Source organism: Triticum urartu, chromosome 7A, assembly GCF_056163025.1.
Source record: "Triticum urartu cultivar PI428250 chromosome 7A, HENAU_Tu73, whole genome shotgun sequence".
NCBI classification, from domain to species: domain Eukaryota; kingdom Viridiplantae; phylum Streptophyta; class Magnoliopsida; order Poales; family Poaceae; genus Triticum; species Triticum urartu.
In genome coordinates this window covers 317900177-317918262 of record NC_141879.1, presented here as the reverse complement: position 1 = coordinate 317918262, position 18086 = coordinate 317900177, and the positions used below count along the sequence as shown (strand labels likewise).

General features: G+C 47.0%; 1 protein-coding gene across 1 annotated transcript; it reads right to left on the bottom strand.

Moving 5' to 3' along the window:
* Positions 1-5620: 5620 nt before the first annotated feature.
* On the bottom strand, positions 5621-7910 carry LOC125521003 (putative 2-oxoglutarate-dependent dioxygenase SLC1). Its single transcript, XM_048686042.2, has 2 exons — positions 6937-7910; positions 5621-6115 (listed from the first exon to the last, which is right to left on the bottom strand). The coding sequence occupies exons 1-2, from the start codon at positions 7888-7890 to the stop codon at positions 5843-5845; spliced, it is 1227 nt and encodes a 408-aa protein (XP_048541999.1). The 5' UTR covers positions 7891-7910; the 3' UTR covers positions 5621-5842.
* Between the last annotated feature and the right edge of the window lie 10176 nt (positions 7911-18086).

Genomic DNA, 18086 nt, shown 5'->3' with positions numbered 1-18086 from the left:
CCATCTAAATGCAACAAGATAAACATGCTACAGCACCCAAACATGGCAACACAATACATGGCAGGGATCCACTAATAAAGCTTAACAAAAGATGAACACTGAGCTATGGCCAATTCATCCATTAACAGTTTCAAACAAGCATGGCAAAAGTGCAATTGGTAAATAGGTTTCAGACTTGGTGAAATTAACACTAGTCTGGAATTTCAGATCAGGTAGCACACTTTGGAGCATGAAAACAATATGCTACAGGAACTTAACATGGCAAAGTAAGGAATGACATGAAGCTACTCAAAGAGCTTAACAAAAGTCCCTTAGTGACCTTGAGCCAAAACGGATCATAAAATACAATTGCAAGCATGTGAACATGGCAAAAACAGAATCAGATCTCAGACTTAGTGAAAAACTGGAGCATGCCAATATCTTAACGAGTAGACATGTTCACGAGCTCGATACACTCACTACAGAGCAAGGCATGACCATCTAAGCATACACCCATCAATAATACACATTATATAAGCTAGACATGGCAAGAACAACAACATAGCATGCACGGATCAACTACAACATCCTCGGCAAAATCGCTAACAAGTAGACAATCTGCCAGGAATTACGAAATAGAAAAAGTAGAGCTCGATTGACTCAAGCTAGGTTGCTCCATAATTGCAAACAAAGACATGGATGGATAGAGCACTACAAGATTAACAAATCATCCTTACTGATCATCCTCAAAAGAGGCACGAATCACTAGGAAACAACATGAACATATGGCATATTGATAAAACAGATCAAGGACTTAGTGGAATTGCTAAGTCCATGAAATCAGCATTAACGAATGCACCACTTTGCAAGATTGTGCTAGTCACCACACATATCACAAAAATACATGGATAGCACCTCTGGAAAGATGGCAAAGCATATAACAAAACACATGTAGAGCTCAGGAGCATATCATGCACACAATAATCATGGCAAAAATGACAAATAGCTATTTGGTGCGCAGATCTGACAACTAACTCAAATAGCTCTCTTCCAACAGCATTTCGGGCATCAAGATGAGCTCAAATGAAAATGATGCAATGAGATGAAATGATGTACTCTCTGAGACGAACATTTTGATATGCTACACGCCCAAAACGGAGCTACGGATGCGGAGATATAGCATGATGAAAAATGCAATTTAATTTAGGGTTTCGGCAGAAAGTCAACCGAGGCAAATATCCCAGATCTAGATCCAGATCGGCGCGCTTTACGAGGATCGACAGAACAGGAGCTCGCCGGAGGACTTGCCGCGGAGGAGGGGCCGGTCAGAGAGGGAGTGGCCGGAGCGACGGAGCTCGGCGCCGGGGTTGCACGGTCGCCGGAGCGCGGCGCGGTGCCGGGCGGCGGAAGCGGCGCAGTGGGGCGGCGCCGGAGCAATGAGGCGGCGGGGCAGCGGCGGAGTCCGCCGGAGACGGCGCCGGGCGGCGAAGTGGCGGACCGAGCGCGGGGAAGAAGCCCCCAGGCGGCAGCGGGGCGCGTTGGGCCTCGGGGGCCCGATCTGGGCCTCCCGGGCCGGAGGCGGCGACGAAGTGGGGCGGTGCGGCGAATCGGGAAGCGACACGTGCCGCTGGCGTCGGGTCGGACACGTTCGGCCTGCGGGAAGATGTCCGGCGGCGCGAGGGGAGGTAGGGGACTAGGGTTTCGTCCGAGATTTCAAATGGGGGGTCTTTATATAGGCATAGAGGGAGCTAGGAGTGTCCAAATGAGGTGCGGTTTTCGGCCACGCGATCGTGATCGAACGCTCTAGATGATGGAGAGGTTTTTGCTGGGTTTTGGGCCAAATTGTACGGGTGTTGGGCTGCAACACACACGAGGCCCTCTCGGTCCCTCGGTTAACCGTTGGAGCATCGAACGAAGTCCAAATGGTACGAAACTTGACAGGCGGTCTACCGATAGTAAACCAAGGCTGCTTGGCAAGTCTCGGTCCAATCCGGAAATGTTTAATCCCCACACACGAAAGAAAAGGTAGAAATGACTACCGGAGGAGATAGGAGCGCCGGAATGCAAAACGGACAACGGGGAAAATGCTCGGATGCATGAGACAAACATGTATGCAAATGCAATGCACATGATGACATGATATGAGATGCATGACAACAACAACAACAACAACACACGGAGACGAAAACCCGAACCCGAGGAAATAAAATAACTTAGCGCCGGAAACGGCAAGAGTTGGAGTACATATTAGTTAAATTACATCCGGGGTGTTACATATGATTTTATCTCTCCATAGCCATCTGAAAGCGTCATGAGAAACCACCTCTATGAAGTAGAACTTGTAATATGCAGTGGTTTTAAACTTGCCATCTCCCCAAACACAAGTCCACGTGTCATGTGACTCTGATGGTCCAAATCAGTTGTGGCAAGGAAATCCTTGACAGAGATATCTTTTTCAACCCTAGTGTAGGAAAATGCCCTTGGGTAGGATTCTAAATAAATGGTATGGTTCCAGTTATCTTTCCAAAACAGGGTTGAAGAGCCATTACCAATTTGGACTGTGGTCACCCCGTGGTAAATAGGCATTGGGTGGATCAGATCTCTCCACCAAAAGGACCCGCACTGGTCATTCACATGAGGAACCGTGCCTTGATAATATGAGTCCCAAATCAAGTTCACCCAAGGAGTGTCATGTCGATTGTAGAATTTGTGTAGGAATTTGAGGAGCAGGGCCTCATTTTGAACTTGTAAGTTGATGATCCCAACCCTCCACTCTTCTTAGGTTTGCACACCATATCCCAAGCAACCAGCGAGTTACACTTGATCCCATCATCTGTCTTTTTTCTCCAAAGGCATTGTCTCCAAATCTTTCCTAGTTGGGCAATGATCTTGGGAGGTAGCTTGATTGTACCCATGGAAAACATGGCAAGTGATGTGATTAGAGAGTTCATCAGTGCTAGTTTGCTAGCTTATGACATTAAGGACATGGTTGTCATGGTATTTCACTCGGCTTTGCAAACCAGGGGTGTCATATCGAGGACATATGGTCTTGTAGTGCCCAACGGGAGGCCTAGATATGTGAATGTCATGGAGGCAACTGTGCAACCAGAAAGGGCGTCTAGACTATTGCACTTGTCAGATGGTGTATTGATCGGCACCAGGGTGGACTTACTGAAGTTGATTTTGAGTCCAACTGATGTGGCATAATCTGCTAAAATTTCCTTAATCTTGTTGGCTTGGTCTAGACACGCCGGCATAAGAATTATAGTGTCGTCGGCGTATTGTATGACAGGGTAGTCCCCATGGCCAGATGATCTTTTTGGATGTTGCAGCAGATTCATTTGAAGTGCTTCATTGATTGTCGATTGGAGAAGATCCGTAGCCAAGACAAAAATGAGGGGGGGGGGGACAACGGATCACCTTGTCTGACACCTCACTTACAGTGAAATATTTTGCCCGGGGATCCATTCAATAGAACCGAGGATTTTCCTAAAGAAAAAATGCATTGAAACCATTGGATCCACTTATTGTTGAAACCCATATTTTTCAGAATTTGGATCATGGCAGAATGTTCAATGTTGTCAAATGCTTTTGACAAATCTAGTTTAAGTAGAATGATCTCCTTTTGTGAAGCTTGGCATTGGTGTATGTATTCGAACACCCATGCAAGACAAACATGGATCAATCTCCCATGAAGAACACCATACTGGTTTCGTTGAACAATTTTCAATATAATCTTCTAGAGTCGATTCACCAAGAGTTTAGCAATCAGTTTAAGACAATAATTGGGCAGGGTGATTGGCCTAAAGTCATTGACTGTCTCCTGCACATTGTTCTTTGGAATTAGTGTGATATTTCCATAGTTCATAGATTCCAGATTAAGATCACTGTGAATTCATCACACAGCCGATAAAAGTCACGCTTAATGATCGGCCAACAAGCTTTTAAGAATGTCCCATTGAAACCATCGGGACCCGGAGCCCTATCGTGGGGCATCTCGTTGATCACTGCATCCACCACAGCATGTGGAAAGGGCGTGGTGTGGCTATCAAAATCCACATCCGTCCGGAGTAAGCCAGAGAGGTTAATTTCATGTCTAGAGTGGTGCATGTGCCCATGCGTTGTTTAAAGGCTTCAAACCGAATGGATTCTTTGCCGATGTGATCATCAATAACCATCCCATTGTCCGCTTTCAGGGTTGCAATGCAATTACGCTTTTATCTCTCAGTAGTAACAGTCTGGAAGAATTTAGTATTCTCGTCGCCGAATTTAATCCATCGAATCGTGCATCTCGAATTCCAATATTCTTTCTGGTACTGAAGCAATCTGATGAGCTGACGTTTAAGAATATTACAGAAGTTACTTTCCGGAATGATTAAAGTTCGACGTTCTTCAATGGAGTCCAACTCCAGAATAGCTTTGTTTGTATTGTCAATGGCCACCTTTAAGCGAGATATTTTCTTACACCAGTGGCTTCAGGCATGCCACTCCAGCTTTGAGTTTCTGAACAATTATGGATGCAGAGCTATTGTTTTTTCCGTGTCTGATTGGATTGTTCCAGGCTTGTTCAACTACTTCCATGAAACCTAGATGGGCTATCCAATATGTTTCAAACCTGAATATTTTGCTTTTGAGATCTTCTCCTATTCAATCAATAAAGATATCTGACTCCATCAAGCCCTTGCCATACAAGAATCTGAAGATCTTTTTCACATGCCGCTATCCCTACAAGCTTTCCAACAGTTCAACACCTTACAAGCTCACCATGCACACATAACTAACTCAGTGGAGAATGATCTATGAACCTTGCCAGGGACTATAAAACCATATTCTTCTATGAATATGTAGAAACTCATAATGGCTGACAGCACAACACATAACATATTCAAGGACCTTTGGAAAACCTCTTGCAAGCTCAGACATAAGATCTTCTTCTGGCTTCTACTTCACGACTGAAAGAATTAAGACCAGAAACCTGCTCCAACGCAAGAATATGCATCTAGAAAGCTATAATTGCGTTCATTGCTCTAATAATACCGAGGAAACCTCAACCCATCTTTTTTGAAACTACCCATTTGCACTATTTTGCTCGGACCACATCATACCAAACAGAATGTGGGGTATCTCTGCACTTAATGAAATACAACTTTCCATTCCTCACCTACCAAGGGACATTGCACTGGATATTTGATCATGAGTTGCTGGAGCGTTTGGTCCATTAGAAAGGACAAGATCTTTAAATCTGCAGCAATATATTTTGCGGGGTGGGTGAATTATCTGAAATTTTATGATCATGATCCCTAGAGTTGGTATTGGATAGAACATAACTTGTAACTTGATTTTATGATCATGATCCCTAGAGCTAGTATTGGATGATTGTACCATATTTATTGTACTTGTACATATTTATTAATTAATAAAAATATACCATAGAGCAATTGTTCTACGGTCACCGGGGTAAAAAAAACATGGGAACTAGCCAAGAAATTGACAAGGATCTCGGCTATTGCCCGGTGCACCAAATGAGGCCTTAGTGTGTTGAAGTCCTCATCTCAGTTCTCTCCCCTTTGTTGATTTGAACATTTGCTTACGATTGATGTAAAAAAAACATTTGCTTACGATCAACGGATGGAAATATAGATGACTCGGTCCAAACTAACATGTGGATAAGCAGAGCATGCATGTGCGTGCATCCGGTACATCTTCGATGACACATAATTCAGATTACACGTAGAAAAATCACCATGGACTGTACAAGTCAAAGCCAAGCTAGCAGGGGTGGTAGGGGTTGTTGGCTTTTACCCTTGATTCCCTAAGGAAATACAGCATGCACGCAAAGGTCAATGGAATCGATGTTGACGCATCAAAAGTGGACGTCAGCGAAGGCGAGCCTCCTTGACTGGAGGAAGGTCTTGTGCTTGCCCTCGGCAGAGGCGAGGTAAGCCAGGAAGGTGGCGAAGTCGGTGTCCATATACCGCCGTGGTTCCCCGCCGCGGCCCTGGTCGAGGAGCTCCGCCGCCGGCCCGACCACCCGCTCCGCCCCCACGCTGTGGAACGACGCCACCGAGATGCGCGGGCGCGTCGAGTTCACGCCCACCCGGTGCAGCACGCTCTTATACCGGCCGTTGCTGTATATCTGTGCACCAAAAAAGTCCATCTGTCAGCCATTTGTTCAATGCTGATTGCAAGATTAATTAAAAAATCCAGACCCCTGGCTGCCGTTGGGTACTTAAGATTAGGCTGAGCCTTAAAAATAAATTTATTTTTTATTTATATATGTAAGTATATGTCTAGATTATCAGCGACAACGAAACATGATGGCTCCGCAAAATTGTGAGTACGTAGCATGTGAAGCGGACGCGCATGCGCGTGGAGGTGTGTCTGTCAGCTGGACTGATACCAGTATTCATTCAGGAAATTAATCAAGGCACCAATACTAATACCTACTGGTAGCTAGGATAAGCTAAAGTATATATCGATACATATATACACCGAGGGCTACAACACCGATCCATCATGCATCTAGAGAGCTACTAGTAGCTAGCAAGGTGCTTGGCTCACTTGTTTTGACTTGCGTTCATAAAAGTACGCAGCCAATCATCGGCATTTTGCATCACTATCTAATTGTATACTGTATCCAAACAGTGCCTTCCGATCACATACTTTAGTTTGATTTCTCGAGAACGTTGACTGCCCCTTAATTGTTTGGCCAGTGTACTAGTATTTGGTTTTGCGTTTGACTAGATCGTGACCCTGGATGCCCTTTCAACCATGCCAATGGTGGCTGAAAAAGGTTGACTTCTTGATTATCTCTACTGTAGGTCAATTCCATGTACTACTCCTACGTAACGTACAGGATTGCATGCATGTAATAATTTGGCTCGCATTGATGCTTTCAGTAGCTAAATAAGCTAGATATGCAGGTGTGTGTATACGGTATCATGTAGTAGTATGTACCTCGAAGTGGTCGCCGATGTTGACGACGAAGGAACCAGGGACGGGGTCGACGGTGAGCCATTCGCCGCCGTGCATAACCTGGAGGCCCTCCACGTCGTCCTGGAGTACCAGCGTCAGGAAGCCGTAGTCGGAGTGCGGCGGCATCCCCAGCGTCAGCTCTGGCTGCGGGCACGCCGGGTAGCAGTTCACCGTCATCATGTGCGAACCAGCCGTGGCCAGCTCCTCCATCACGCCGTCACCTCCTCCGATACCCATGGCCTCCAGCGCCGCCTCCACGACCTCAACGAACACCCGCCGGTTCGCCGAGGCGTACTCAGCCGCCACCTCCCTGAGGTCCGCCGGCGAGTCGGGCCACGAAGGCACCACGTCGCGCAGCGGCGGCGCGCAGGAGAGCTTGAGGAAGTCTCGCCAGCAGAGGACGGCGTCGTTGGCCTGGTTGAAGCTCGTACCGTACCGAACGGGCGCGCGGACATCAGCCGACATGTACCGCGCGCGCTCCTGGAAGGGAAGCTCGAAGAACCGCGCCGCCACGTCAAGCATCCTGGCGGCCGCCCCATCAACGTCCACGCCGTGGTTCACCACCTGGAAGAAGCCGAACTCCCGGCATGCGGCCTCGAGAGTTTTCAACACGGCCGCTCGCTCTGAGGGCACGCGGAGGCGCCCGAGGTCCACGACGGGGAGCTTCACCCTCGTGCCCGCGCTGACGCTCCGGCCGGGGCGATCCGAAGCCGGCAGGACGTACTTGCCTGGAAGCCTGGTAATGCCGGCGTCGGAGAGGTGCCTCACGCCTTTGAGGCGGTAGTCGGCTGCGGCAGCTTCATCGTCGTCGCCGACCGCTCTCTTGGGAGGCAGGCGGTCGCCCGCATTTGACAAGCCAACTATCGCCATGGCCGTAACCTCTTTTGGTATTTGGGAGTATATAGATAGCTTATTGGATGAGCAAGCTATGCACATGAATGTCGTGGTGTGGAGATGGAAGGAGCTATGTATTTATAGGATGGTTACAGGAGGGCAGAGCATCGGTGCGCGTCGTATTCAGTTGACCAGCTCGTAATTACAAGTTAAATAATGGAACATCATCAGACAAATCGTTTGACAGCTGACACGTGGATGTGCATGCACCTTGACCTAGCTTAATTAGCTAGTGGCCTCTGTTTATACATTATTATTATTATTTGCAAGGGCTAACTTTTGTCAATTCACTCGTTCATTAGAAATTTTGAACTATTACTACACCCCCTTTGTTCCTAAATTATAAGACATTTTGACAGTTTAATTTAAAGTGTCAAAATGTCTTACATTTACAAACAGAGAGCTGCGAATCAATCTATGGTTGGATGGTTAAAGGGACAGTGGTATTCCAAGTCCATTAGGGTTCAAGTCTTGATACTCGCATTATTTCTGAATTTATTTCAGAATTTCCGGCGATGTGCTTTTAGTGGGAGGAGACATTCCCGTCGATGACGAGACGCCTACAGTGACTTCGTAAATCTCAACACGGTATGCCGGCTCAGTCTCTCGAAGGTGTTTGTAAGAGTAGGGTGAGTGTATGCGCGTATGTATGACCACTTACGTCTGTATTGTGTTAAAAAAACAAACATAGAGCTATTTTTTGTTAATTCACTCCCAAATTTTGAAGTATTGCTACACCCTCTGTTTTTAAATATAAAATGTTTTGGCATTTTAATTAAAAAATATTAAAACGTCTCGCATTTTTAGAGACAAAGGTAGTAGTACTATTTTAGTCATTGGACATGCATGTGCACCCCGTCCGAAAGACAGGACGAAGGTGCGACGAAGCTCCCCGTTAAAACTACTTCATATTCCATCTTGCATTGATTTAAAAAAGGTCAATAGACCAGAGATCACTTAAATTAAGTGACGAATAAAAATCAGTTAGTAGAGTATGTGTTCACCGGTTCAGTTACAAATGTCGGAAACAGAGGAAACATCAATGAATGCAGAAGAGAGAAATTACATTGTTAAATTTGCGTCCAAGTCTACACTGTCAGATAGGATCCCCAAATTTGTACGACTAGTTTATACAGTTTTGAAACCAGTGTAAGCGATGCATGCACACTGGTATCCAATTAGTGCTTACAGTAATGTGAAGTGCCCGGGTAATGGATCTATATACCAAAACCATATACCCCCTCAAATTTTATTTACTTTGCATATTAGTTTTGTGCTAAGTCAAATTATATAAAGTTTGACCTAATTTATAGAAAATAATATGAACATTTACAACAACAAATGTGTGTGTGTGTGTGTGTGACATGCTTATATATATATTCAATGACGAATCTAGCGATATCGATTTGGTATTGTAGGTATTAAAAGAATTGGCCAAATTTTAAAAAGTTTGACTTAAGGCAAAGCTAATTTTTCCGAGTAAATAAAAACGGATGAGTATAGTTGTAGTTATGGAGTCCTTATAACATATAGTAGTTAGTTAACTAGAAATTGACGGACACAACTACTGAATGATCCGTCATCAAGATGCCGACTGGAACATCGCTACATATCCGGAGTGAAAACACGTATCCCAACCTTAATTCGCCGGGCTTAACGGCGATAAATTTGTGTTGTTACCTTCTTGAAGGTGTTGTCCACTTGTCGTTTTACTGATCTTCATTGGCTGGTCTGGAAGAAATCTTTGTTCAGGGTCCGGTCAGATGTGGCGACCATGGCATGAGGACATTTTTCCTTCTTGAAAGTGTTGTTGCAGAAAAGTTGACTTAGTCGTAGTTGTTTATTCCATATCTTGTAATGGTTCGTCTGTGGTTGCCTTTGTTCTACTCTACTTAGTAATTAATAATAATGGTTTTATGCATCACAATGATGCAGAGGCCAAGGGTTTTAACCTCCTTCTCAAAAATACAATGAGAAACACAATGAGGGTATGAAGTGTAGAAAGCTCAGTCTAAACAGAGATGTGTGTCTATACTTGGTGGGTTTCCTTTTGACAGAAGATGCATCCATGAGATCAGCAACGCAGTTGGAAGTTTTGGTAACTTTTTGCCGTGGAATAGAAATAAAAGTACTAGGGCTCATCTGATGGTCAAGATGAGGCACTACTAGAAAAAGGGCTATAGATGGGATTGACACTAATGGCGCACCAGACAAGCGGTGCGCTATTAGTATATACTAATGGCGCACCACCTTCTGATACGCCATTAGAGTTGAAACTACTAATGGCACACCTGGCCCAGGGTGCGCCATTAGTATCAATTTTTTTTTGAACTAGTGCGCCTGTCCAAACATACTAATGGCGCATCCAAACACAGTGCGCCATTACTAGTTGTAACTAGTAATGGTGCACCTGACGGAAAGTACGCCACTAATGTTGTTTTTTTATTATATTTTTTATTCCTTTTTTTGCAAAACTACTAATGGCGCACCACTAGAAGGTGCGCCATTAGCAACCCGGATTACTAATGGCGCATTTAGAGTTGGTGCGCCATTAGTGAGTGGGCAGCAACAAGATATTTTGGACAGCCTCTCCTACCCACACTCACTTTCTCCCCACTTCATTCTCTCCTCCTCCTTGTCTCGGGTGCCTCCTCTTTTTCACCTCATTTCCATCATAGATTCATTCAATTTAAGTGGTTAAATTACCTTATTTTGATAGGTAAGTAAGGGGGGAAGCTATATTTATGTTGTTCTCCCTACAACAATGTGCACATGCACTTTTTATGGCCTAGCTAGATCTATGTATGTTCGTGGTGTTGCATATGTTTGTGGTGTTGCATATGTGTTTGTGTTTGGAGGTGTACCGGTATTTGAAATGCGATAGTTGCCAATATTTTGCCGGAATGTTGATTCATTTCCGTTTCGGCGAGAATTTTGGCATTAAGCATTCTTTTTGGTCCTATTTTTAGGGAAAGTCATGCCAAATTTTTTCTTTGTTCTAAAATATCGTTTTTCTCTACCCCGCAGGCGACCATGGTCCGCACGATGACCGAAGGCATCGTGAATAGGTTTTTGAGGTCCGCGAAGGCCGAGATGGTTCAAAAGAACGAGACGGAGATAAGATGTCCGTGTCGAAGATGCAAGCTGAAGAGCCTTATTGCGGATCCGAATTCCGGGCAGGTGCGGGACCACGTGCTCTTGTGTGGTTTCATGGATGGCTTTCGGTGGCAAGGTGATGAAGATGACTACGAAGTCGTCCATGGGGGCCGGGCAAGAAATGAGGAAGGGCAGCAAGACAACCATCGCGGCTCGGGCGGGCGAGAAGACGAAGAATCCCCAGGAGATGATCATGACGGTGATGCTGTACACAGTCATCATGTAGAAGATGCAGGACATGATGATGAGGAAGATGCCAGAGCAGACGACGGGCATGATCATGAAGATGATGATGCCGGCGGAGCAGACGATGCTGGACCATCGATGGGCTGGGTGCAGGACCCTCATATTCAAGAGCTGCTTCTCAAGCAGACGGATAACGCAGGAGCTGCCGCCCGAGAGAAAGCCAAGATGGATCAACTTGAGTTAGACGCGGTTACTCCATTGTATGAAGGATGCAGGCCCGAGGATACCCGCCTGAAAGTAACGCTCATGGCTCTGGAGATGAAGGTAAAACACAAAATGACCGACGCATGCTTCGACGAGAACATGTCATTCTGGCACGAATGTCTTCCCAAGGGGAACAAGTGCCCGACCAGTTTGGAGGAGGCGAAGAAAATCGTGTGTCCTCTGGATTTACCGCACGTGAAATACCATGTGTCCATGAACAATTGCATCATTTATCGGGACGAGCACGCGGAGTCTACCATATGTCCGGTGTGCGGCGTCACTCGATAGAAGAAGAGGAAGAAAGCTCCTCGAAAAGTGGTGTGGTACTTTCTGATCACTCCTCGTCTGCAGCGGTATTTCGCGGACCCTAAGGTAGCAAAGCTCCTGCGTTGGCACGCGGATAGGGAGGAGAAGAAGCGAGAAGATGACGCAAATGATCCAGAGATAGATAAAAAAGACAAGATGCTGAGTCACCCTAAGGATGCGAGCCAGTGGCAAGCGTTGAACTTCGAATACCCAGAATTTGGGAAGGATCCAAGGAACATCGTGCTGGGCGCGAGCACCGATGGAGTCAATCCATTTGGCAGCTAGAGAAGCACACATAGCACCTGGCCTGTGTTTGTGTGGATGTACAACCTTCCCCCCTGGTTGTGCATGAAGAGGAAGTACATTCACATGAGTATGCTAATTGAAGGGCCAAAACAACCAGGGAATGACATCAATCTGTATCTGGGGCTGCTGAAGGAGGAGCTAGACACACTGTGGAAAACGCCAGCCAACGCGTGGGACGCCGCAGAGAAAGAATATTTCCCTATGGGAGCCGCACTGCTCACGACGGTGCACGACTATCTCGGTTACGGATATCTTGCGGGGCAGGTAGTCCATGGATTTTCTGGATGCGTAAGGTGCATGGATGACACAACGTATCGCCAGCTAGATAGAGATTCCGGGTCTTCGAAAACCGTGTTCATGGGACATCGAAGGTGGCTTAGCGACGATGACCCGTGGAGGAAACGCAAGGATCTGTTCGATGGTGAAACCGAACCCCGAAAACGCCCGTGTACGAGGAGCGGCGAGGAAATAGAAAAGCTGTTAAAAAATTGGAAATACTGCCCACTGCCGGGAAAGAAGCAAAAGGCGCCAGAGCCGGGAAAGAAGCGAAAGGCGCCAGAGCCGCTGCTGAAGGTATGGAAAACGAGGTCTGTTTTCTGGGACTTGCCGTACTGGAAGATCCACCGTGTGCCTCACAGCCTTGATGTCATGCATATCACGAAGAACGTGTGCGAGAGTCTGCTTGGTACCCTGCTCAACATGCCAGAGAGGACCAAAGATGGGCCGAAAGCAAGGGCAGACTTGAAATCAATGGGCATCAGGCAGGAGCTTCACGCTATATATGATGATGATGATGATGATGATGATGATGAGGTGAAGCAGGACACAGAAAGTCGTCGCAAAGGCAAAAAGGCCAAGAAGACCGGAAATGAGTACCTTCCCGCGTGCTTCACTCTAAGTCAGGAGGAGATCGAGCAGTTTTTCACCTGCCTCCTAGGAGTAAAACTTCCTTACGGTTACGCGAGGAAGATAAGCAGATACCTAGACCCAGCAAAGCAGAAGTTCAACGGGATGAAGTCTCACAACTGTCACGTGCTGATGATGCAGATACTTCCAGTTGCAATCCGTGGGATCATGGACGCGCACGTCCGTGAAGCGCTATTTGGCCTATGCAACTTTTTCGACGTCATCTGTCAGAAGTCGATTGGCGTGAGGCAACTCAGAAGGCTACCGGAAGAGATCGTGGTGATACTATGCGAGCTTGAGATGTACTTCCCGCCCGCATTCTTCGACGTTATGGTGCATCTGCTGGTCCATATAGTGGAGGATATCATCCAACTCGGGCCGACGTTCCTGCACAGCATGATGCCGTTCGAAAGGATGAATGGTGTCATCAAAGGATACGTTCGCAACATGTCACGTCCAGAGGGAAGCATAGCCAGGGGCTTTCTGACCGAAGAGTGCATCTCCTACTGCACGAATTATCTAGGCATCGAGAACCTCGTTGGTCTGCCCGTCAATAGGCACCTCGGCAGGCTCGCTGGATGGGGTCACCATGAGGGTCGCCGCGAAATGCATGTCGACTTCGAGGGTCTACTCGCCGACTTTGAAAGAGCAAACCTAGTCGCGCTACAACACATAGACGTGGTCGATCCTTGAGTGGTAGAGCACAAAACCTTTATTAAGAAGACGTACAATGACCGAGGCCAACAGAGGACGGACGGAGATATACTCAAAGAGCACAACTCATGTTTCACGCGTTGGTTCAAGCAGAAGCTTCTGTCGTACCCTTTACATGAGGATTCTTCCGCGGAAGAACAACTCATATTCGCCTTGTCACAGGGCACCGAGCACAACCTGATGACCTATGAGGCGTACGATATCAACAGCTACACATTCTACACCGAGGCCAAGGACATGAAGAGCGATGGTTATCAGAACTCCGGGGTAACGATGGAATCCTACACCGGTAACGACAAGGACAGATACTACGGAAGGATCGAGGAGATCTGGGAGCTGAGCTACGCTGGAGAGAAGGTCCCGATGTTCCGTGTCAGATGGGCCAAGAGCGTCCTAAAAGAAGACCGGTATTTCACCACAATGGTTATACCCGAAGCCAAATCCAAGACCGCGGGCGCAAACGTCACCGCGAAAAATGAGCCATGGGTACTGGCTTCCCAAGTGGACCAATGCTTCTTCATTACCGACCCGTCAAAGCCCAGTCGTGTTGTCGTGAGGAGACGCAAAAGGAAGATCATCAGAATGGATGGAGTAGCCAATGAGCAAGACTTCGACAAGTACGGCGACCCGAGGATCGAACATGACGACGATGATGAAGTAGCAGCATACACCACAAGAAGAAGTAGGACCACCCTACCTAAAGGACGTACGTTCCACAGAAGAACTCCATTTGCGAAAAAGAAGGGCAAGAAGATTGTGAACAGATAGCTAGCAAAGATTGATTGTATTTAAATCATAGCCTTCATTTCCCGATTGTATTTCATGGGCACTTTTTGAACTATCATGAATATTTTTAAATTTCATGGACACTCGATCTCGATCCCCCTCCATCTCGATCGCTATCCCACCTCGCCAGATCCGGTCCCCCTCGCCGCTGAGCACCCCCCGGTCCACCGGCCGCCGCCGCCGACCCCCCGCACCCCTCCCCTACTCCACCGCCGCCGCCGACCCCCCGCACCCCGCGCACCCTCCCCCGCTCCACCGGCATTACTGTTTGATGATATTTTTCAAAAAAATTATTACTGTCTTATAAAAAAAATATTACTGTTATGATTTAAACAAGTTTGAACATATTTAAACACAAATAAGTATCAAACAGCATTTTAAATGCATAAAAAAATTGTGGAGCCTGGGAATCAAACCCAAGACCTCCTGGTGTGAGAACTGGCTGCTGACCAGTCGAGCTAGTAGAGGGAACTTGGTTTGGATCAGGTCAGGTGGAAGATAACCTGTTGGCTCGAGCAGAAATCAAAAAAAATACTAATGGCGCACCAGGGTGAGGTGCACCATTAGTATGGATGTACTTATGGTGCACCGAGGGGTGGTGCGCCATTAGTATTGTGCCGCCCCCATCCATATTTCCTCCCCGGCCCAAACCTATCCCCTCTCTCTCCCTCGCCCTCGCCCTCGATCCCCTTCCCCTCTCCTCTCCCGATGCCGCTGCCCCGCCGCCTCGACACCGCCCCGTCGTCCTCGTCTCCTCCCAAACGCGATCTGGATCGGGGCGCCTTGCCCCTGCGCCCATCGCCGGCGCCCCGTCGTCCCTGTCGTCCGTCTCCAACCACCGCCGCCTGAGGCCCCTACGTCGGCGCCGCTCTCCCCGTCGCCCCACCTCGTTGGACGCCATTGCCCCGCCGCCCTCGTCGCCGGCGGCCCGGACGCCGCCCCGTCCACACCACCGTCGACGGAGCACCACCACCACCCGGACCTCGTCGCCTCCTCCCCTGCGTCGTTGTCGTCCCCGACATCCTCCCCGCGCCCCACTGCCCTATCCCTACGGCCCCCGTGAGCTCCCCCTCCTCCTCTCCCCTCTCCCCCTCGCGCGCACGCGCTTACGTCGTTTCGAGGTAGTTGGTTTGGAAGTAGTACGAAAGTATTATTCTGATGTGTGGTTGCCTTTTTGGGTTAGTTTTTGTTCGTTCCTCGCAGTTCAGATTGTCGTATTGGTGCATCTGTCAGTCAAGCGCGCGCTGCTGACCAGTTGATCATCGGAACATAAACACCAACCAACTACCTAAGGCATTAACCATACCTGACAACGAACTATACAGATTTTTTTGTTAAGCTTTCAGTGCCACTAGCATATAACGAACTATACAGATTGTGTAGTTATTCTGTCATCTTCCTTTAGTACTGGGCCATGGGGGAATACCAGAAGAAGCAAACAAACGTTATGTATCCTCCTTAGTAAGAAGGAAGCAATGGCCACTTTCACTTGAACAACAATTGAAGGCAGTCTGATATGTTGGACTTGCCATGTGCTGTGTAGTTTAGCTCCATTATTGTTCTCATATGTTGCCACCTTTTTTTGGGGTAGTTTTTGTTTGGAGATTGCAATTGGAATTGTTGTATTTGGTGCATCTGTCAGTCAACTGCTGCTGACCAGTTGATCGTCGTAACTTAAATCATCAACCAACTATGCAAGGGAATTAACCAGATTTGACAATGTTTAATCACAACTGTTTTAAAGCTTTTTCAGTACAACATGGGTCCACAATTGGCACAGATTCTGTTATTGAAGTTTCATGCTTCCATTTATCAACAGAATTCCGGTTCTGTTTTGAAAGTTGGCGACACAGAAGATGCATCAGCGTCTTGCTGCCATGCTTAGTTTTTTTATCCATTCTCAGTTTTCTATCTGTCATACCAATATTAGTTATGTAGAGTTCTCATCTTATGTAATGTTCAACTCTGACTAAACAGGTTCTGCAAATGGTCTTTTACTGCACTTGACTGAAGAAGTAGGTGTCTGCTATATCCTGCACTTGAGGTGAGTTGTGTTCTCAGGTTTACATTGCAATGGGCACTCTTCTTGTAAACACAAATTCAGATTTATATACTATATGCTGGCATGACTGTTTTTATTAGGCAGGACAGTGCAGTAGTTGATGTATCTTGGGTTAATATTAACCTAACTATTCATTTTTCCTTAGGTTAATATTAAAATGTCCAGTGTATATATATTTGAAAATGACTTGGAGATGCATATATTGTTTCACATTCTTCTTGTATCTGATCCAGTATTGCTTGTAGTGGTTTGTCCAAAATGTTGAATGATACTGCTTGGAGATGCATATATTGTTTCACCTCTTCACATGCCAATGTATTTTCCATGTTGTGATGGAGGCCTTTTTTGCCTTGTCCACCCGAGAGGCCCTTGAGTTTGCTGGAATGTTGATTAACTTCCGTTCCGGCAAATTCGGGTACTCCATATGTCCTATTTTCAGCAAAGGTCATGCTGAAATTTTCCGTGAATTTTAGCATGACTTTGCTAAAAATAGGACATATGGGGTACTTGTGACTAATGCATGGGCCGGGGTATCTTAGTAGTTAATTAAGTAGGATCAAGTGCCCCGGCGTACTTGTGACTAATGCATGGCTTTTAGGGTGCCTCGGTGTCGATAAAAACCGAAATGATGAAAGCTTAGGCTTTTAGGGTGCCTGGGCGTCGAAAAACCCTCAATGATAAAAGCTTAGCTTTTAGGATGCCTTGGTGTCGACAAACCCTAAATGATGAGACCATGATCTTGTTCCTTGACAATAACCAACTTTTTGACCAAACTTTGTTCCTATTTAGAGAGAAACATGGCCAACAACGATGAGGCCGGGGGTTCGGGCGGCAAGGCATTCTGGGAGCTGTCCCAGGAGATGGAGGAACAACCTCACTTGTATGAGGACGCCGCCTTCCCCACCGATCCTGAGACCACTGATGGTACCGCCGAGGATGACCCCACTGATGCCACCACTGATGGTGCCGCCGAGGATGCCACCACTGATGATGGCGGCGCACGCACAGATGGCAGCCAACCGAAGAGGCAACGGAAGGACCGGCGCCCGACCGTGCTCCGCACCCTCAAGGAGGAAGTTACTGAAGTGGACTCCGACGGGAATCCAACGGCGCCTGAACGAATAGTCAAGGGGTACTCGCTTCAGCTCGGGTGCATTCTCCGGAGCATCGTCTCGATCAACACCGAGAACCTGAGGCATCCTGACCGAGGGAATTTGCGCAACCTCCTCTTCACGAAGCTGCACGAACGATACAAGTTCCCCGCTGAATTTGAAAACACAAGCCTCAAAGGGAATAAAGTGAACAATGCTGCCCTCACGAAGATGAGCAAGGCCCTGTCTACTTGGAAAAGCAATGTGAAGAGAATGATCGAGAAAGGTGAGAGTTATGAGAAGATCAAGGACAAAAATCCTTCGATCACTGAAGATGACTACAACGACTTCAAGATCAATTGCTCAAGCACCGCAAACTCCGAATCAAGTCAGTGGGGGAAAGAAATGCGGGAGCTGAACTTAGGGGAACACACACTCGGTCCTGACGGTTACAGAGTGGC

Excerpts from the sequence above, each read along its gene's own strand:
- LOC125521003 (XM_048686042.2), bottom strand. The coding sequence starts at position 7,890 with ATGTGCATAGCTTGCTCATCCAATAAGCTATCTATATACTCCCAAATA. Across the intron at positions 6,116-6,936 it reads ACATCGGCGACCACTTCGAG|ATATACAGCAACGGCCGGTA; the intron begins GTACATACTACT and ends TTTGGTGCACAG.